At 62.6% G+C, this 16,961-nt stretch overlaps 1 protein-coding gene across 12 annotated transcripts in view; it reads left to right on the top strand.

Annotated features, from left to right (window-relative positions):
• Positions 1-16,961, top strand: part of GSE1 (Gse1 coiled-coil protein) — a 400,092-nt gene that overhangs the window by 375,675 nt on the left and 7,456 nt on the right. For 10 of the 12 annotated variants that reach the window (XM_027617163.2, XM_027617160.2, XM_027617167.2 and 7 more), the window contains 11 exons: positions 4,202-4,374; positions 4,742-4,942; positions 5,434-5,625; positions 5,944-6,248; positions 6,697-7,021; positions 9,546-10,159; positions 11,369-11,481; positions 11,782-12,052; positions 13,573-13,686; positions 14,602-14,973; positions 16,678-16,953. In XM_027617163.2, the coding sequence (XP_027472964.2) occupies positions 4,202-4,374; positions 4,742-4,942; positions 5,434-5,625; positions 5,944-6,248; positions 6,697-7,021; positions 9,546-10,159; positions 11,369-11,481; positions 11,782-12,052; positions 13,573-13,686; positions 14,602-14,973; positions 16,678-16,953 (2,956 nt within the window). The remainder of the gene's footprint in view (positions 1-4,201; positions 4,375-4,741; positions 4,943-5,433; positions 5,626-5,943; positions 6,249-6,696; positions 7,022-9,545; positions 10,160-11,368; positions 11,482-11,781; positions 12,053-13,572; positions 13,687-14,601; positions 14,974-16,677; positions 16,954-16,961) is intronic. The other 2 variants (XM_027617161.2, XM_027617162.2) reach the window with 2 other exon arrangements.

The raw sequence follows: 16,961 nt of genomic DNA, 5'->3' as shown, positions 1-16,961 counted from the left end.
CCCCTCCCCTCCCCGGTACTTGGGGACTCCCTGGTGCAGCTGCTCCCCTGCAGAAGGCCCTGGGAGCCTTTCCGCATCCCCGCCCCGGCTGACCCCCCTCCCCAGCGACACCCGGGACTCCCGGTAGGGGGGTGGGCGGGTGGGGAACCACTGTGGGTACCCAGCAGGGAGGTGGAGAACACTGGCCGGGTTTTTCTGCCTAGTTCCCATGGGGGTGGCAGTACTCAGAAGTACTAATGAGACCACACGAAAAGTGGAAGTGGAGAGGCAGGTGGGCACCAGGGCCGCAGGCACCCCCGGCGTCTTGGTGATCTGTCTTTACTCTGCCCTGGGGGATGGGGGTAGCCAGCCTCTGTCTCTGTCCACAGAGGGGGTGGCCGTCGGGCAGGCCCTGACCCAGGGTGAGCATCCACAAGGACCCCAGCTGGTATCCCTGAATGCCTAGCAACAGCTGTAGGCTGGGACCCTGCTGGGTGTGGCCCTGCGCGCATCTCGAAGCGGCCGTCTCGGCCCTTGGCTCTGCCCCGTGTGCGGTTTGGGGGGTGGGAGAGCCTGCGTAGGGCCTGGTGGGCAGATTCCAGCCAGAGGGGTTTGGAGACACCTGAGCTGGCCCTGGTTTAAGGGAGGACGAAGGGTCTTCAGGTGGGCTCGCTGCCTCTGGCGATCCGCCTTGACCTCAGGGCCCCCGGGGCGGGGGGGTCCTGCCTGCCGTGTCCCTGGCTCAGCCCTGACTGGTGCCACCCGCCAGGGCCCACCCTGTGCCCTTTGCCCTGCCCCAGAGGGGCTTCCTTCCCCCCCTTATCGGCCGGGACTGGACGCCTCCCATGTATTTCCCTCCTCGAGCGCCTGCGCCGTGGGAGTCCTCCGAGGGTCTCCTCCGAGGGTCCTGCCTGTCTCGGAAACATTTAGTCACCCCAGAGAAAGGGCCGTGATAGATCTGCTCCAGCCATTTACCACCGCGGCGCTTAATGAAACACTAATACCACCAGGGAGGGCGGCGGGACGGGAACTGGATTAGCAGATGATGTATGGCTCATCAGCTCCGCACAAAGGCTCAGTGGAGAATGTAATCCTTCTGGGGAGCGGAGCCGGCAAGAGGCGTGAAGGTGGGGAGGGGATGGGGGGGCGCCTCCCGCCAGGTGGGGCGTCGTGGGGGCGGGGCTGTGGGCCCTGTCCGTCACCGGGGTCGCCAGGGTCCTGTCTCCCAGGTAGTGGGAGCCACAAAGGACCGCTGAAATGAAAAATGGTTTATTTTCAAGCTAACAGGGCATGTCCTGCTGCCTGCCTGGGAGCCTCTCTCTGAGCGCCGGAGAATGCCGGATTTCCCTCCCTCCCGTCCCCCCTTGTCCTCCCTTCATCGGTACAGCTGTGCCTGCAGCCGCCGCTCGGAAATAAAAGCTGCCCCCAGATGCTCTTTGCCGCGCGCCCGTCTGCCAGGACGGCGGGGGGAGCCCCGCGCGCTCTTGGGGTGCCCCCGGGGTGGCCCGGGCAGCCTCTGAGCACCCCAGGAAGGCCGACCTCGTTCCCAGGTGCCCGTCACCAGCTTGACGGGGCTGCAGCCAGACGGAAGGCGCGTGGGTCCAGCCCGCCCGCCCCTCCCCCAGGCTCTCCGGCGCCTTGTTTGTCCGCTGCAGTGGGAAGGTGCCATCTGGCCCAGCCGCCTTCAAGCCGGGCTTTGTCCCACTGAGGGGACAAGGGGCTTCTGGGGACGGTGCACTCGCGAGCCCCCCCCCCCCCCCCCCCGCATCAGGGGCTACCCGGGGGGCTTGGCTCTGCTGCGGGATTCTGTACACAGTGCCTGGAGCTTCTCCCCAGATGTGGTCCTTGGGGCGAGGACTTCCTCCGAGGGTTCTGCCGTCCAGCCCCTTGGCTACCGCCACTGTCCCGCTCGGGCAGCTGAGGAGCCTCCCTCTCCAGGGGGTGTGCTGTGTTCAGTCCGTCCCGGGCCACAGGCACGGGGCCATCTCCATCCCCCGGCGGCCCCCACGAGGGGCAGAGCGCGGCAGCCGGGGGGTGTGGGGCCCCCGTGCCACGTGATAGGCACGTGGGAGGACCCAGCAAGCCCTGACCTGCCAACGGCCCCTGCGACGTTCGCGTGGGCGGGCCCCGTGCTGGTCCTCCACCCTGCTTCCCCTTGATGTCCGTGCCTCTGTCCCCGTCACACTAGGAGCTGGGGCTGCGCTTGGCACCCTTGACAGGTGGAGAAACTGAGGCACAGAGCAGCGATGGGTCTCCTCTAGGGTCTCCAGGCCCGGATGGGAGCCCGTCCTGCCGTCCACACAGGGATCTGCGGGACCTGAGGCCAGGCGTGGGCCCCTGTAGAGAAGTCTCTGGAACAGTGGGAGGTGGGAGTTCTGGGCGGCTCGCTTTGCCCCAGGCTGTTGGTGTGCGTGTCCCCTTGATACCGCCACGTGAACGCCCCTTCAGGGAAGGGCAGGGCAGGGTTCGCGGACCTGCGAGGACCCCGCCGTGAGCAGAGGGGCTGTGCCAGCGTGCCGGCAGGAACAGATGTTGCCGCTCATTAAAAATTCCAATCAGCGGCCTGTCTCCTTCGATTAATTATCACGGATGTGTCTTCTGGAAGGCCGGGGCGGGCACGGCGGCCGCCTGGCACTGGCCAGGCCCTCCTCAGCTGCCCCCACGGCCCACCCCGCCCTGGTGCCGGAGGACTGGGGGGGTCAGAGGGCGCAGCAGCTCTGCTCCTCCCCTCCCGCGCCTGCGCCGCAGAGCCTCGGACCTGGCCGAGCCGGGAACACACGTGGAGGAGTAGGGAACAGGCCATCTCCTGCGGGGACGGGGCTCAGCCGCCACACGTCCGGTGGCCCCCCCGCCTTGTTTTCAAGGTGTGCTTGGTGTTTTGCGACACGGTGGAAACACCACGGATTTGGGGTGGACAGGCCGGGTTTGACCCGCCCCCCATGACTGCCGCCTCCTTTCTTGCGGCCCTGGTTTGCTGTCTATCAGGAGCGGCCAGACCGGATGCCGGGGGGGTAGGGTGGGGGACGTGGCAGTCCAGCCAGGTGAAGGACGGGAGGAAGGGCCTGGTCGAGAAGCTCCTGGGGCTTAGGGGAGCCTGTGGCCACGCCTCAGAACCCCCATGGCTGAGGTCCCAGCATGGCTGGTGCTGACCTTGCTTAGGCTGAGAAGGGCTGTCAGGATAGTGGAGGCCTCCCACCCCCACCCTCAGGGGGGGCCCAGCCACCCCCAGGCTGGCGCCTGCTCCAGAATCCAGAAGATTCTGAATAGAGGTCAGGAACCCCCCCCCCCCCCAACTGCTATTGACGGGCTCAGGATCTTGCTGCTCAGCTCCCTTTAGCCACGTGAATGACCAGAGGGGTCGCAGCTGTGGGTGGTGTGTGTTCCCGGGGTAATCACTCCTCCGGTCCCTCCGTGTGGCCAGCCATGGCGGGCTCTGCCCTCGGTCTTGGTTGGGGCTCCTCTTTCTCCGCCTTCCTGCCTTGAGCAAGCCCTTCCTCTGGTTTCCCAGGGTCGGCAGGGCCCCCGCCCACCACCAGTGTGTGCAAAGGTGTCCCCAGACAGGTCCAACCAGTCGGGGTACCCCAGCTGCCTGCTGTGGCTGGTGCCAGGACCACCCCAAGGGGTCGGTAAGCGGGGTTAGACTAGCGCCTTCTGCCCGGGGGCAGCACCAGCTTCTTGGCTGCGACTCTCTGGGCACCAGGGGGCCGAGGGATCTGTGATGCGCGCTGGCAGCTGTTGGCGCAGCTGACGCTTCAGCCCCTGGGGCTCGCCGGTGCCCGCTTGGCGATCCGCGGGCGGGGGGGCCCCGGCTGGCTCTGTTGCTCCCTGCTGCAGAGCGGAGCTCACTTCCTGCGGGTGTGGAACAGCACCATCTAACCCCCCGAGTTCGGGTTTGGAGCCGGCAGGACCCTGTGTGAAGGGCACGCTGGCAGGGCATGGGGGTTGGTGCGAGGTGGGGGCCCCTGCTCTGTGCCCTGTCCCCTCACGGGCACTTGGTTTTGTGGCCCCAGCAACGAGATGGGTTTCAGTCCAGCCCTCGTGCCGTGAGAAGCCGTGTCCTCCCGGGGGAGGAGGGGACTGCCTCCTGCGTATCCTGTGCGTGCCCCGCAGGATGGGGTGGAAACCCTTAAGGAAGGCACACCAAACGCGAGCCTCTCTGAGTCTGGAGGAGGCCCCGGCCCCGCACCCCGGTCCTGACCCGGTGCTCTCTGTCCTCCCGCAGGACGCTGGCTCTCGGGGCAGCAGCGGTGGTCGGGAGCGCCTCATCGTGGAGCCCCCGCTGCCCCAGGAGAAGGCGGGGGGCCCAGCCATCCCCTCCCACCTGCTCAGCACCCCGTACCCTTTTGGCATCTCCCCCAGCTCTGTGGTGCAGGACTCGCGCTTCCCACCACTCAAGTAAGTCTGCAGATGGGGGGGCACGTGTGCTTGGGGTCTGGATCCCGGAGGCTCTGGCGGTGGTGCCCGGCGGTGGGTCTGCACCAGCTGAGGCTGAGAGCCGCCAGATGGTGGCTGAGGCCCGGGCCCGCGGCCCCGTCTGTGCCTGCTACGCATTTCCATGTTGACCTGACGGCTGGTTCTCCCAGCCCGCCTGCGCCCCCGTTCGTGGGAGCCAGGACCTGTCCCTGAAGACCCCGCGTTCTGGCAGAGGCGGGAATGGGGGTGTGCGGGGGGGGGGGGGGGGAATGACGCGTTGCTCAGCCTGGAGCAGGAAGCCTGCTCACCACTGGCCCTTCCTCGTCTGTCCGTCCGTCCCCACGCGCAGCCTCCAGCGGCCTGTGCACCACGTGGTGCCCCCGAGCACCGTGCCCGAGGACTACCTGAGGAGCTTCCGGCCCTACCACACCACCGAGGACCTGCGCATGTCCTCCCTGCCTCCCCTCGGCCTGGACCCCGCCGCCGCCGCCGCCGCCTACTACCACCCAAGCTACCTGGCCCCGCACCCATTCCCCCACCCGGCCTTCAGGTGAGGCACCTCACTGAGTCACCCTCACGCCCTGGGGCCAGGCTCCGTAGCTCGGAGCAGCCCCCAGCCTTCCGAGTTAGCCATTAGGGGTTTGCCCCCTGGCGGGAGTCATCCCTGCGCCCCCCCCCCCCCCCCCGCCATCGTCCGTGCTGCCCCTCCCCCAGTGGCTGCCTGTTTTGCTGTGTAACCGAGAAGCCCCAGGGCAGGTGTGTCCCACGGCTCTGCTCTGTGCAGGAGCCTCACAAATCTAGCCCGATGCATCCATAGTGAGTGGGCTGCTGCTCACAGGAGGCCTGCCGTTCAGGCCTGGAAGGGTCCTGGCGGGGCTCTGGGGCTGGCCATGGCCTTTATCCGCATGGCCTTTGTGGAGGCTCCCGGCCATTCTGCCCTGGCCCCGGGGCGGGGGGGGGGGGGAGGGACACCTTCGAATGGGCCTGGGCTTTGTTTTCTTTCACATTGGTTCTCACTGGGCCCCCCCCTTCTCCGCACAGGATGGATGACTCCTACTGCTTGTCAGCCCTACGGTCCCCCTTCTACCCCATCCCCACCCCCGGCTCCCTGCCCCCACTGCACCCGTCTGCTATGCATCTGCACCTCTCCGGGGTCCGCTACCCCCCCGAGCTCTCCCACTCGTCCCTGGCCGCGCTGCACTCGGAGCGGATGTCCAGCCTCAGCGCCGAGAGGTAAGCCCTGTGCTGGGCCGGGGCGGCCCTGCTCACCTGCGAGGCGGGGAGCGGCTGGTGCTCGACTTCGAGCTTGGTCTCTGTCGAGCTCCGTTGTCCGTCGCTGGGCCTCCTGGCGTGAGCGTGTGGTGACGCTCGGGGAGGCAGTGTGCGGCTCTTGGTCCGGGGGCCTTGGAGTCTCCGGGGGACCCTGCGCATCTGCTGTCACGGTGCGGTGACAGTACTGGTCTCGCACTCCTGGGAGTTCTCTTTGGGGGCCCGTGCCTGGCCCCCCTGCACCAGCGCAGCGCCGTCACCACCCCGTGCCCTGGCCCGCAGGCTGCAGCTGGATGAGGAGCTGAGGCGCGAGCGGGAGCGGGAAGCCGACCGCGAGCGGGAGAAGGAGCGCGAGCGCGAGCGGGAGAAGGAGCGCGAGCGGGAGAAGGAGCTGGAGCGCGAGCGGGAGAAGGAGCGGGAGCGGGAGCTGGAGCGCCAGCGGGAGCAGCGGGCCCGCGAGAAGGACCTGCTGGCGGCCAAGGCGCTGGAGCCGGCCTTCCTGCCCGTGGCCGAGCTGCACGGGCTGCGGAGCCACGCCGCCGAGGAGCGGGGCAAGCCCTCGGAGCAGCTGACCCCGACGCGCGCAGGTACCGCGGGGCCCGTTACCAGGCTGCAGACGCGGGGGCACGGAGCCAGGCGGGAGCTGGGGGGAGGTGCCCGGTGGATCCCGTCGAGGGTGCCACGCACCATAGTGAACCGCAGTGAAAGCATCAGGAAGGGAGGGATGACCTTTGTCTTGAACGTATTTCGTGTCATCGGGAGTTTATGTAATCAGACTTAACGAGGGCTCGTTAACAACGGGCTTGCGTGGTCCTGGGAGGGCTCGGTCTGCTCTCGCAAGCCCGCACGAGCCCAGAGCTGCAGCACCCCGGCGGGTGCGATCGGGAGCCGTGCCCACCGACCACCCAGCGTCCCCAGAGGCCGTGCTCCCTGAAAGCATCCGTAGGGGCCCTGGGGGCAGGCAGGGGCTGGGCCCCCTTTGCGGAGATGCTACTGTGACGGCCTCCCCTCTCCCCCGCCCCCGCCGCCCCACAGAGAAGCTGAAGGAGGCGGGCCTGCAAGTCTCGAAGCCCGGGCAGCACCCCTTGCACCCCACGCCCACCGCCCACCACGCCGTGCCCAGCCTCCTCTCCAACCACAGCATCTTCCCGCTGCCGGGCAGCAGCGCCACCACAGCCCTGCTGATCCAGCGCACCAACGAGGAGGAAAAGTGGCTGGCGCGGCAGCGACGGCTGCGGCAGGAGAAGGAAGACCGGCAGTCCCAGGTGTCGGAGTTTCGGCAGCAGGTGCTGGAGCAGCACCTGGACATGGGCCGGCCCCCGGTTCCCACGGAGGCGGAGCACAGGCCGGAGAGCACCAGGTGGGGCTCGGCGGGGTCGGGCAGTGCCAGGAAACCCCCGGGAGGCAGGGGGGGGGGGGTCTTCATGCTTGGATTTGCTCGTAGCCAGCCAGCATTTATGGGGTACCTGCAGTTTACCCTGCCTCCTGAGTGCTTTCACTTGCTACCGTGCGCTCCCCCCCCGCCTCCCCCCCCGCCGCCGACCTGTTGGGCCTGCGAGGAAGCAGAGACTCCAGGCCGGGAAAAGAGGCACTCAGAGGTGCCTGTCCCCAAGTGATGGCGCTGGCCAGAGCCAGGGCCTTCCCACGCAGCCTGGCTGTGTCCCCGTGGGGACAGTCGTGGCGCCTGGAGGAGGCAAGAGAAGCTTTAATCAATAATTACACCCATTCTTTCTGTCTGCCTGTGCTTTCAAGTCCAAATGTTTTTTAATGAAAAAGGGGACTGTATTTAATTTGGATTTAAACAAGAAATTGTTTATTGCTATTACAATAAATAATACCCACTTCCCAGCTCCATTCTGGGATCCCCCGGGGGTCCTTTGTGCCCATCGTTGGGCCCCTTCCTACACTCACAGCTGCCCCCGGGCCTCCCCACTCCCACCTGTTGGTCTGGCTGCCACCTAGTAGTGTCCCCTAACCCACCATCCAGGGCTCATCAGCCAGAGTTGGCAGAGGGCCTGGCCACGTCTCAGGGACAGGGGATGCTGGCCTGTTTCCCCAGTTGTGCACAAGGGAGGCCGGGTGGAAAGATTGGGGAGTGTCTCTCCGGGTCTTCATGTCTGGGATGCCATCTGGGTTGGAGGCTTTTTCGATGTCCACGTGCTCCTTCCCTCTCTCACCTTCAGCGCCCGTCCGACGGTGCCCTGGGTGCTGCTGGCCTGTTCCACGGCGCAGCCATGGGCTCTGCTGTCGGGTAGGGCGGCCGCAGGGATTGGCTGGGCTGATCCTGGCGTGAGATTCTCCGCCCCAGCCGGCAGCTGCACTGCCCACCGTGGCCGTAGCGAGGGCCCCTCTCTGCAGACCGTTCCGCTGCTTCTGTCTGTGAGCTGATCTCTGCTCATCTGACTCTCTCCCCGCCCCGGGCCCTGGGAGAGCAGCCAGCACCCCTCGGCGCCTCCTGATAAAGTCTGGGTATTCTGACTCCCGTGGGGGTCTTCCTCTGCCAAGGCCCGAGGATCCCGGCACCACCGTCCCCAGCAGGGGCGGCCTCTGTCTCAGGACCTAGCAGCCTCATGTAGGCCTAGGGCACCAGACGCAGCATCCGGCCCCCAGCTGCCCTCTCCTGGCCTCCGTGGTCCTCATAGTAGCTGGCAGCACACTCGGCCTCACAGCAGCATGAACTTGACATCTGACGGGCCCTTGTGTTCCCAGCTAGAAAACCGTTCAGTGCTTGGCTCCAGTGCATGACATATTTGGTCTGCTAACGGGTTCCTTGACTCGTTTAAGGACATGGGGCTTCTTGATATAGTCCCCTTTTGTACTCTACAGTGTCACTGGGGGGTTTTCTCCCAGCCTGCATTTGGGAATAACTTGGTGGCTATGGTTCAGTGTCCCCTGCCCCAAGCCAGGTGGGGAGAGCCCTGGAAGCCTGCTACAACAGAGGTAAAGTGTCTTACCTGATAAAAGGTCCCCTCTAGTTCCTGCCCTGCCTGAGTGTAGGGGCGCCATGCTCTAGCAAGTGGCTTGGCTCCATAAAGACTCTTGGGGTGTAGCTGCTGCTTTGGGGCTACGTGGGGTTGTTGCCTTTTTTTTTGTTTTCCCCTTTAAGATTTTATTTATCTGAGAGAGGGCGAGCACACAGGGAGAGGGAGAAGCAGACTCCCCGCTGAGCGGAGAGCCCGACGTGAGGCTCAATCCTGGAACTCTTGAGATCAAGGACCTGAGCCGTAGGCAGATGCTTAACCGACTCAGCCACCTGGGCTGCTCTTCTGATGGGGACCACTGGGGTTCAGCAACAGCACAGACCCACCCACCCTAACTGTGAGGGTCACCCTGGAAGCAGGCCTGCCCCGCCTCACTGGGCTGGGAAGACACCTGGGAGAGAGGAGAGTGGCCCCTTCGAAGGCTGGCCTGCCCTCTGCATCTGTCCACGGCTTGGCACACGTGGAGGGGGGTGCCGATGACAAAGCCACACCTTTGCCGTCAGGGACTTGTCTTTATTTTCCCTTCGGTGGGACTCCCTGCGGAAAACAAAGGTGCAGGTCTGTCCTTACACAGAGTTCACAGGAATTCAGGAAGTGGTGGAACGTAAGGAGCTATTGCCAGGTCATGGGTGAGAAACAGGAGCAGAAGTGGGTCTGGCCTGAGACTGTCTCCATCCTCAGCAAGCAGCGTCCACCTTTGAGCTTCTGTGTCCTCTCAAAAGTCTACACCTGCCTGCCTCCAGCTGTGTGCGGGGGAAACGGGAGTCCACGGGCAGCAGCCTCTCAAGGGGTCGTAGAGGTAGCAGCCCTGGTGCCCCTCCAGCTCTGCTCTCTGGGGAGTTCTGGGCAGGCGGCCTGGGTGGCTGCTGTCGTGACTGATGGCCTGCTCTGCTCATTCCCTAGGCCAGGACCGAACCGTCCAGAGCTGGGCAGCCGAGATCCCCCACAGCACTTTGGCGGGCCCCCGCCACTCATCTCGCCCAAGCCCCAGCACCATTCTGTGCCCACGGGCCTCTGGAACCCGGTGTCCCTGATGGACAGCACCCTGGAGACACGGCGGGCCCCTGAGAGCCACCCTCTGCACAGCCACCCCACTCCCTTTGAGCCCAGCCGCCAGGCAGCCGTCCCCCTGGTGAAAGTGGAACGGGTCTACTGCCCAGAGAAGGTGGAGGAGGGGCCCCGGAAGCGAGAGGCCACCCCCCTGGACAAGTACCAGCCACCCCCAAGGGAGGCAGCGAGCCTGGAGCACCAGGCCTTTCCTCACGGGCCCGGGCCCTTTCTGGCTGAGCTGGAAAAATCCACCCAGACCATCCTGGGCCAGCAGCGGGCCTCCCTCACCCAGCCTGCCCCCTTTGGGGAGCTCCCGGGGCCCCTGAAGCCAGGCTCGCCCTACCGGCCTGCAGCCCCACGGGGCCCCGACCCCGCCTACATCTATGACGAGTTCCTGCAGCAGCGGCGGAGGCTGGTCAGCAAGCTGGACCTGGAGGAGCGCAGGCGGCGAGAGGCCCAGGAGAAAGGTGCGCCCTCCCTGGAGGCTTTCTGGGACCGGGCGGGGCAGCGTGCCGCCCTCCTCCCACTCCTGCTTCCGGCCGTGGGGTCTGAGCAGCTCAGGGAGCAAGTTCACTGGCTTTCGTGTCGCTGACACCTGCACTGGGGAGACAGTCCCGGGGTCCCTGCCATTCCTGCTGCAATGAAAATTGGCCCAAAAAGCCAAATCAAAACTCTGGAAGGATGGGTCCACAGACACGCATGATTAATAAGTGATGAACAGAGGCTCATAAGACGGTTTTAAATATTAACGTTGCAGCATAACAAGGGAGGAGGCCGTCGAGAGAACAGGCCTGGGCCCGGTGGGGGCTCCTCATAGGGGCTGCCGTCCTCGGGGGCGGGCAGGCCCAGGTGGGAGCGGGGCAAGGGCACGAGGTCTGGCCCCCTTTCCTTCCTGCTCCTGCGGTGGGGGTGGGGGAGTGTCAGCCAGCAGGCCCAGGGTGGCCTTGGCTGTCCCCCACCTGCACACCCTGTCTGACCAGGAGGGGGCAGGGGCTGCTCCAGACCGGTTTCTTTTCTCCTGTTGAACTCAGCCTCTTAGCCAGAAGCTGGGGCCAAGGCCAGGTCTTCCCAGGTGGTGGTTCTAGGCTAGATTTTGGGCCTGACTAGTATTTTTCTCCTCCGCTTGCCTTGTGAGGGAGGATGCGGGGATACCCTGGTGCCCTTGGTGCAGGGGTTCTACGGTTCTCTGCATCTCAGTTTCTGGGCATGCTCTTTGCCTCTGGTAGGGGCCCTGAGTGTGCCCGTCCCCTCCTGGGTAGTGGACCCAGATGGCCACAGTAGGCAGGGAGTGGATGTGCACACACAGCCTTGGGTTGCCATGGACACAACCCCAGGCCTGCGGGATGAGTGATTCCCTGCAGAGAGATCACTGTCCGTTCACGCTACCTTGGCCTGGTCACTTGGGGTGCAGAGGAAGCCTGGCGTCTGCCTCCTGCATCCTCCACCCCCACCCCCCCAGCTGCCATCCCTATAAAGTGCTCAAATCTTAGGACTGGGGGTCAGTGCACATTTCCACCCGGGATAAAAGGAGTCTGGGTTTTGGGGTGCTCGGAGCGGTCGGCAGGGCTTGGTCCCACAGGCGCGTCTGTACACACGTCACAGGGGCCCCGTGTATGCAGCATCCGCTGGAGGGCGAGGCTCCTTGCCCAGCCCAGCAAACCCGTTCTCGCCCCCAGGCTACTTCTACGACCTGGATGACTCTTACGACGAGAGCGACGAGGAGGAGGTCAGGGCCCACCTCCGCTGCGTGGCCGAGCAGCCGCCACTCAAGCTGGATACTTCCTCCGAGGTATCTGGAATCTGGTCCCCGCCGTGTGGGGCTGCGGGCTGGGCTTCTGGCGCACCCCCCCCCCCCCCATCAGAGCCTGCTTCTTGGCTTCCCTCCCACTGTCCCGGGCAGCCCTGCACTCGCTGGGACTCCCTGCGCTCCTCCGTGCCCACAGACTGTGGGTGTCTGGATGTGCTCACGGTCACGGTCCTCCCCCTCCGTGGACATGGGCTGCGTTGGACCCCAGGACGGGCCCCTGGGACAGTGGAAGCATGCCACTGCCAGTGGTTTCAAACTCATTTGTTTTCTTTCCCAATCTAGAAGCTAGAGTTTTTGCAACTTTTTGGCTTGACCACCCAACAGCAGAAGGAGGAATTGCTGACCCAGAAGCGGAGGAAGCGGCGGCGGATGCTGAGGGAGAGAAGCCCGTCACCCCCGACGATTCAGAACAAGCGGCAGACGCCTTCACCGAGACTGGCACTGTCCACGCGCTACAGTCCCGACGAGATGAACAATAGCCCCAACTTCGAAGAGAAGAAGAAGTTCCTGACCATCTTCAACCTGACTCACATCAGTGCCGAGAAGAGAAAAGGTACGGCCTGGTGCGGGCCCCACGGGGTGGGGTCACTGTGGCCATGAGCTTCTGGACAAGCAGGGGCCCTGGGCTTCTGGTGGGATCTGGAACCACTTCACCCTGGGGCTCTCTCAACTCCCTCTGGCCCCCAAGGCGGCAGCCGCTTTGCTCTCTCAGGCCTGCCCTGGTGTCTCTCTGGCATCCAGTTTCTCTCCACCCCAAATGCAAATTCCCTTCCTTGGAGCACGTTTCTTTTGTCGCATCAGTGGCCTCTGTTCTGTATGTAAAGCCCACTTTTGTCGGCTGCTCTGTCACTTGTCAGACCTCCCAGCACTTGGGGCGGCAAGTGGGGCGACCCCCGGGTGCAGGGTCGCATCGTACCTTCCCGCGGTAGCGGCTCTTTCCTCTTGGTGGGGGCCGGCATGGCCCACGGCGCTTCGTGTTCCCACGGCAGGAGGCTCGGGGTGGCCCGTAGCAGCCAGGCAGAGCCAGCAGATGTCGTGATGAGACAGCTTGCCCTGGAAGGTGCTTCCAGGTCCTTCCGGACACCAGGGGCCATGTTGGGGCCGCCTCCTTGGGCTGGAGTCCATAGTGCAGAAGGAGTGGTGCGCTGTAAACGCATTCTGGTATCCCCTTCTTGGGTCTGCTCCCCACGCTCGCTTAGCGCCAGGATGTGAGTTCAGGTGAGAACTTGGCCTGTCCAGGTGCTCATTTGCACACTTCCACGTCCAACTTGCTGACACCTAGGTGGTCACTTCTCTCTGGAAGGAGTCCAGGTGAAAGCAGAAGTGCTTACTGGTCATGTACTTGCTTCCACTTACTTCATCAGTGGGGTGTGGCGTTTGCTTTTTGCCTTTAACCAGCAAAGTGGAAGCCGTGCACTCCCTGAGGCAGTGACGTGTTGATCACCAGCACCAGTCCCCGGGAACAGCCACAGTCTGTAACGAGCATCTTTTTGCCTGACTTAATTCCTAATTCCTAGCGGACGCCACCAGTAACATAGGCACTTCGTGTCAGTAACAGGTGCCACCGCAACAGGGAGTCGCCACAGTAGGCGTCACGGGGCTCTGGTCCCGTTTCGGTAGATGGCAGCCCTCCTGGGACTTGGGCTCGCATACCAGGAGCTGTAGGGGAGGAGGATGCGCCCGGAAGCCTGGAAGCAGAGGCTTCCAGAAGTGCTGTGTGGATCTTCGGGGTTGCTTCTTTGTGTCGGGACCTTTTGTGCGTCTGAGAGAATACGGCGTCAGCAGTCACCTCCGAAGATCATAGGAACCCTAGGAACCCGCTATTTTGCTGTACACACATGGTTATTTTTGGAATGCATCTAGAACGCTCTGGAGTAAAAGCTGAGCAGAATCTGGGCTCACTCTAAAATGAAGGTTTCTTCCTTTAAACACAGCCTGTCCCCTTGGTGCTTGCTTTGTTCTTGGTTTAAAGGACTTGGACCTGCCAGTCACGGCCTGGGCTAGCAGCCTGCTCCCCTTCCCTCTCAGCAGTGACGCAACGGTGTTGTTAATCTCAGGCTGCTTTTCTCATAGACAAAGAGAAACTTGTTGAAATGCTCCATGCCATGAAGCAGAAGGCCCTGTCCGCAGCAGTGGCAGACCCACTCAGGAATTCTCCGAGGGACAGTCCTGCTGTCTCCCTGAGCGGTAAGGCCCAGGGCGGGAAGGACAGCCCCTTCCTCTGCCGCCGCCTGGGACTGTCCCGAGGGCTGCCCGAGGTCAGAGGCGACCCCTCAAGGTCTTCTTCGTCATGAATCTTTCCTCCTGGAAACAGAGTATGTTTCTCTCCATCTCTCTCTCTCTCTCTCTCTCTCTCTCTCTCTCTCCTCTCTCTCTCTCTCTCTCAGAAGCTCCCTGCACGAGTGGGAAGGCTGTGCTCGGGACAGAGCAGGAGAGTGGGAAGTCAGGGCTGCGAGCCGGTGGGCACGGTCCCGGCTTCCGCAGGGCTGTCTGTGGTGGGTCAGGGTAGTCGGAGTCCGGCCAGGCCTCGGAAGCCCCATGCCCTGGATTCCGGCACCTGCTGCTTCGGCTCTGCTGCTCCCGCTGGCCCCAAGTTGGCACTCTTCTCCCGTGTCTCCGTCTTTCTTGTTCTGCCCTGCAGGCCTCTCTGACACCTGCTTTCACACCTCCTCTCTCTCTCTCTGTCTCTGTCTCTCTCTCTGTCTCTCTCTCTCTCTCGGCTTCGGTTAAACCTTGCTGCGCTGCTGAGTGGAGCAGGAAATCTTTATGGTCCGGCCCTGTTCTCAAATCCTAACGTGGTCTTTCTTACCGGGTTGGGCCACATAACATCTACCTTTTGGGTGATCTGAAGCAACTTGCTTCTTCCTGCAGATTCTCTTTTCTTCTCAGATGCCTTCCTGGGGCGCCTTTCAAGGATGGACTTGCTGCTGAACACAGCCCCACCTTCTGACCACACGTGCTCACTGACACTGACGTTTAATTAAACGGCCCCGAGTCTTCGTCTTTTGCACTAGGTCTTTATTAAATGTAAGCTCTAGAGGTCAGGGTCCGCCTGTTCACTTGCCCCTCTTAACATTTTCCTCGCTTTCTGTCTCTAAAAAGAACCAGCCACGCAGCAAGCCTCTCTGGATACGGAGAAGCCTGTGGGTGTTGCTGCTTCCTTGTCTGATGTTGCAAACGCCATGGAGACTGGGAGACTGGAGCAGCTCCGGCCCCAGGAGCTGTCGCAGGTCCAGGAGGCAGCTCCTGCCAGCAGCGAGAAGGCCAGGCTGAGCGAGGCCCCCGGGGGCAAGAAGAGCCTAAGCATGCTTCATTACATCCGGGGCCCTGCGCCCAAGGACATTCCCGTGCCCCTGTCCCACAGCATCAACGGGAAGAGCAAGCCATGGGAGCCCTTCATGGCGGAGGAGTTTGCACATCAGTTCCACGAGTCTGTGCTGCAGTCCACCCAGAAGGCCCTGCAGAAGCATAAAGGTAAAGAGGCTGCCTGTCACTGTCCTCCCACGTCACGAGAGCAGCGTGGAGCACTCAGCTGCAGCCGGGGGCTTGCCCCTTAAACTTGAGTGTGCACAAGGCACATGAGACGGGACCGAGAAGTCTCCGTCGCTAACAGGTGCCCAGGTGATGATGGTGCCGCTGGTCTACTGACCACACTTGAAGAAAAGTTAGCGAGCAGTGTCCTCTGAGTTGAGTTAGAAGCCCTTCCTTTTTGTAGGGCCAGGTGAGGGGTCTCTCAGGCACAGAGAGGCTCTGTTCCTTCCGTAGCTTGTGGATTTTCCAGCATTCCCGTACACACTCACCTGGAAATCTCCCCGCTCTTTGATAACCAGACCAGCAGGTGTTTGTTCCAGTAACTTCAGAGAGCACTTGGTACAACACTCGAGCCCCCGGATCCACTCCCCTTGGACATTTTGCTGGGAGTCCCCGAAGGTGGGAGAACGGGAGTCACTACGGCTCATTCTCACTGAGTCAAGGGTTGAAACTGACTAGAGGGAGAAGAATCCCCAGTGGTAGGGTAACTGCCGAGTATACAACTTTCATATGCTCTAAGAGAAGAAGATAATTAGGTTATTAGGCCAAAGCCGTTTTAAACACGTTTCTTACTGCAAGCTGTAAAAGATGAATGTGGGTAAGTAAGGATCTGTAGACACAGAGCTCTTGACGCTGTGTCGGCATCTCCTAGGTAAGTTAACGCTGCCATCAACAGAGACAGAATGATACCAAAGAGCAAGGATGGTGGTTTTCGCAGTGAAACTCGGGAGGGATTCTTGACTGGGTGTTGGTCATGAGTTTACTTGAACGAATCCTGTTTTTCAAGGAGAAAATACTTTGACAAGATGCCCGGGTTAAATACCCCCATGCCCTCCCAGACACACCTCACAGAGGCTTTTCTGTGGATCTAGGACATGTTTTTCCTGCCTTGTTTTACATCAACCCTTTTCTGACATTACACTCAACTGTTTCCTCAAGGCTTTTTTTTTTTTTTTTTTTTTTTAAGATTTATTCATTTATTTTAGCACACGTGCAAGGGCCAGGGAGGGAGAGCAAGAATCCGAAGCAGGCTCTATGCCCAGCACAGAGCCTGACACAGGGCTCCATCCCAGGGGCCCAGAGGTTCCAACCCGAACAGAATTCGAGTCGGATGCTCCACCAGCTGTGCCACCCTGGCACCCCTTCCTCAGGATTTTAAAGCCATGCATCTCCTGCCAGTCTGAGCCCTACAAGTGCATTGCCTGAGCACGTCCCAGACTATAGCAGAGGCCATGTGTACCTGTTAAGAGGACATCCCCTGCGGGGCCATGCCACAGGGCAGCGCCAACCTTGTCTAAACAGGTCCGAACGACAGCTAACGGGGTATGCCTGGGGACCACGGGACATGCACTTCCTGAGAGAGCGGGGACTGGTAGTCACAGAGGGCCAGCTGCAGACCAGGCTCCAGCACCATTTCCTAAAACAGGACGCTGACGCTCTGGGATCGGCGTGGCTGAGACCGCACAGCCATTAGGACTGAGTGGACTACATACAGGTCTGCTGTGGTCGTTAGGGCTCTCTGACCTTGCCCTGGGGGCCATGTTTGACCTCTGAAGGGCATCGGTCTGTCCGTACTGCCTCTGGTCAGCAGGCCTGCAGTCACACAGACTCCTGCAGGCCTGTGATGAGCCTGTTCTGCCCCCGCAGGGAACGTAGCCGTGCTGTCTGCAGAGCAGAACCACAAAGTGGACACGTCCATCCACTACAACATTCCCGAGCTCCAGTCCTCCAGCCGCCTCCCTCTGCCCCAGCACAACGGGCAGCAGGAGGCGCCCCCTGGGAGGAAGGGCCCCCTCACGCAGGAGACGGACCAGGACTCAGAGGAGGACGAGGAAGACGGGCAGGGGGAGGACGACGAACCCCCCAGGCGCAGGTGGCAAGGGATTGAGGCCATCTTCGAAGCTTACCAGGAACATATGGAAGGTACGGGG

This window comes from Zalophus californianus, chromosome 17 (assembly GCF_009762305.2).
Source record: "Zalophus californianus isolate mZalCal1 chromosome 17, mZalCal1.pri.v2, whole genome shotgun sequence".
In the NCBI taxonomy this organism is placed as follows: Eukaryota; Metazoa; Chordata; class Mammalia; order Carnivora; family Otariidae; genus Zalophus; species Zalophus californianus.
The sequence above is the reverse complement of the archived record's forward strand: the minus strand, read 5'-3'. Positions and strand labels throughout refer to the sequence as shown.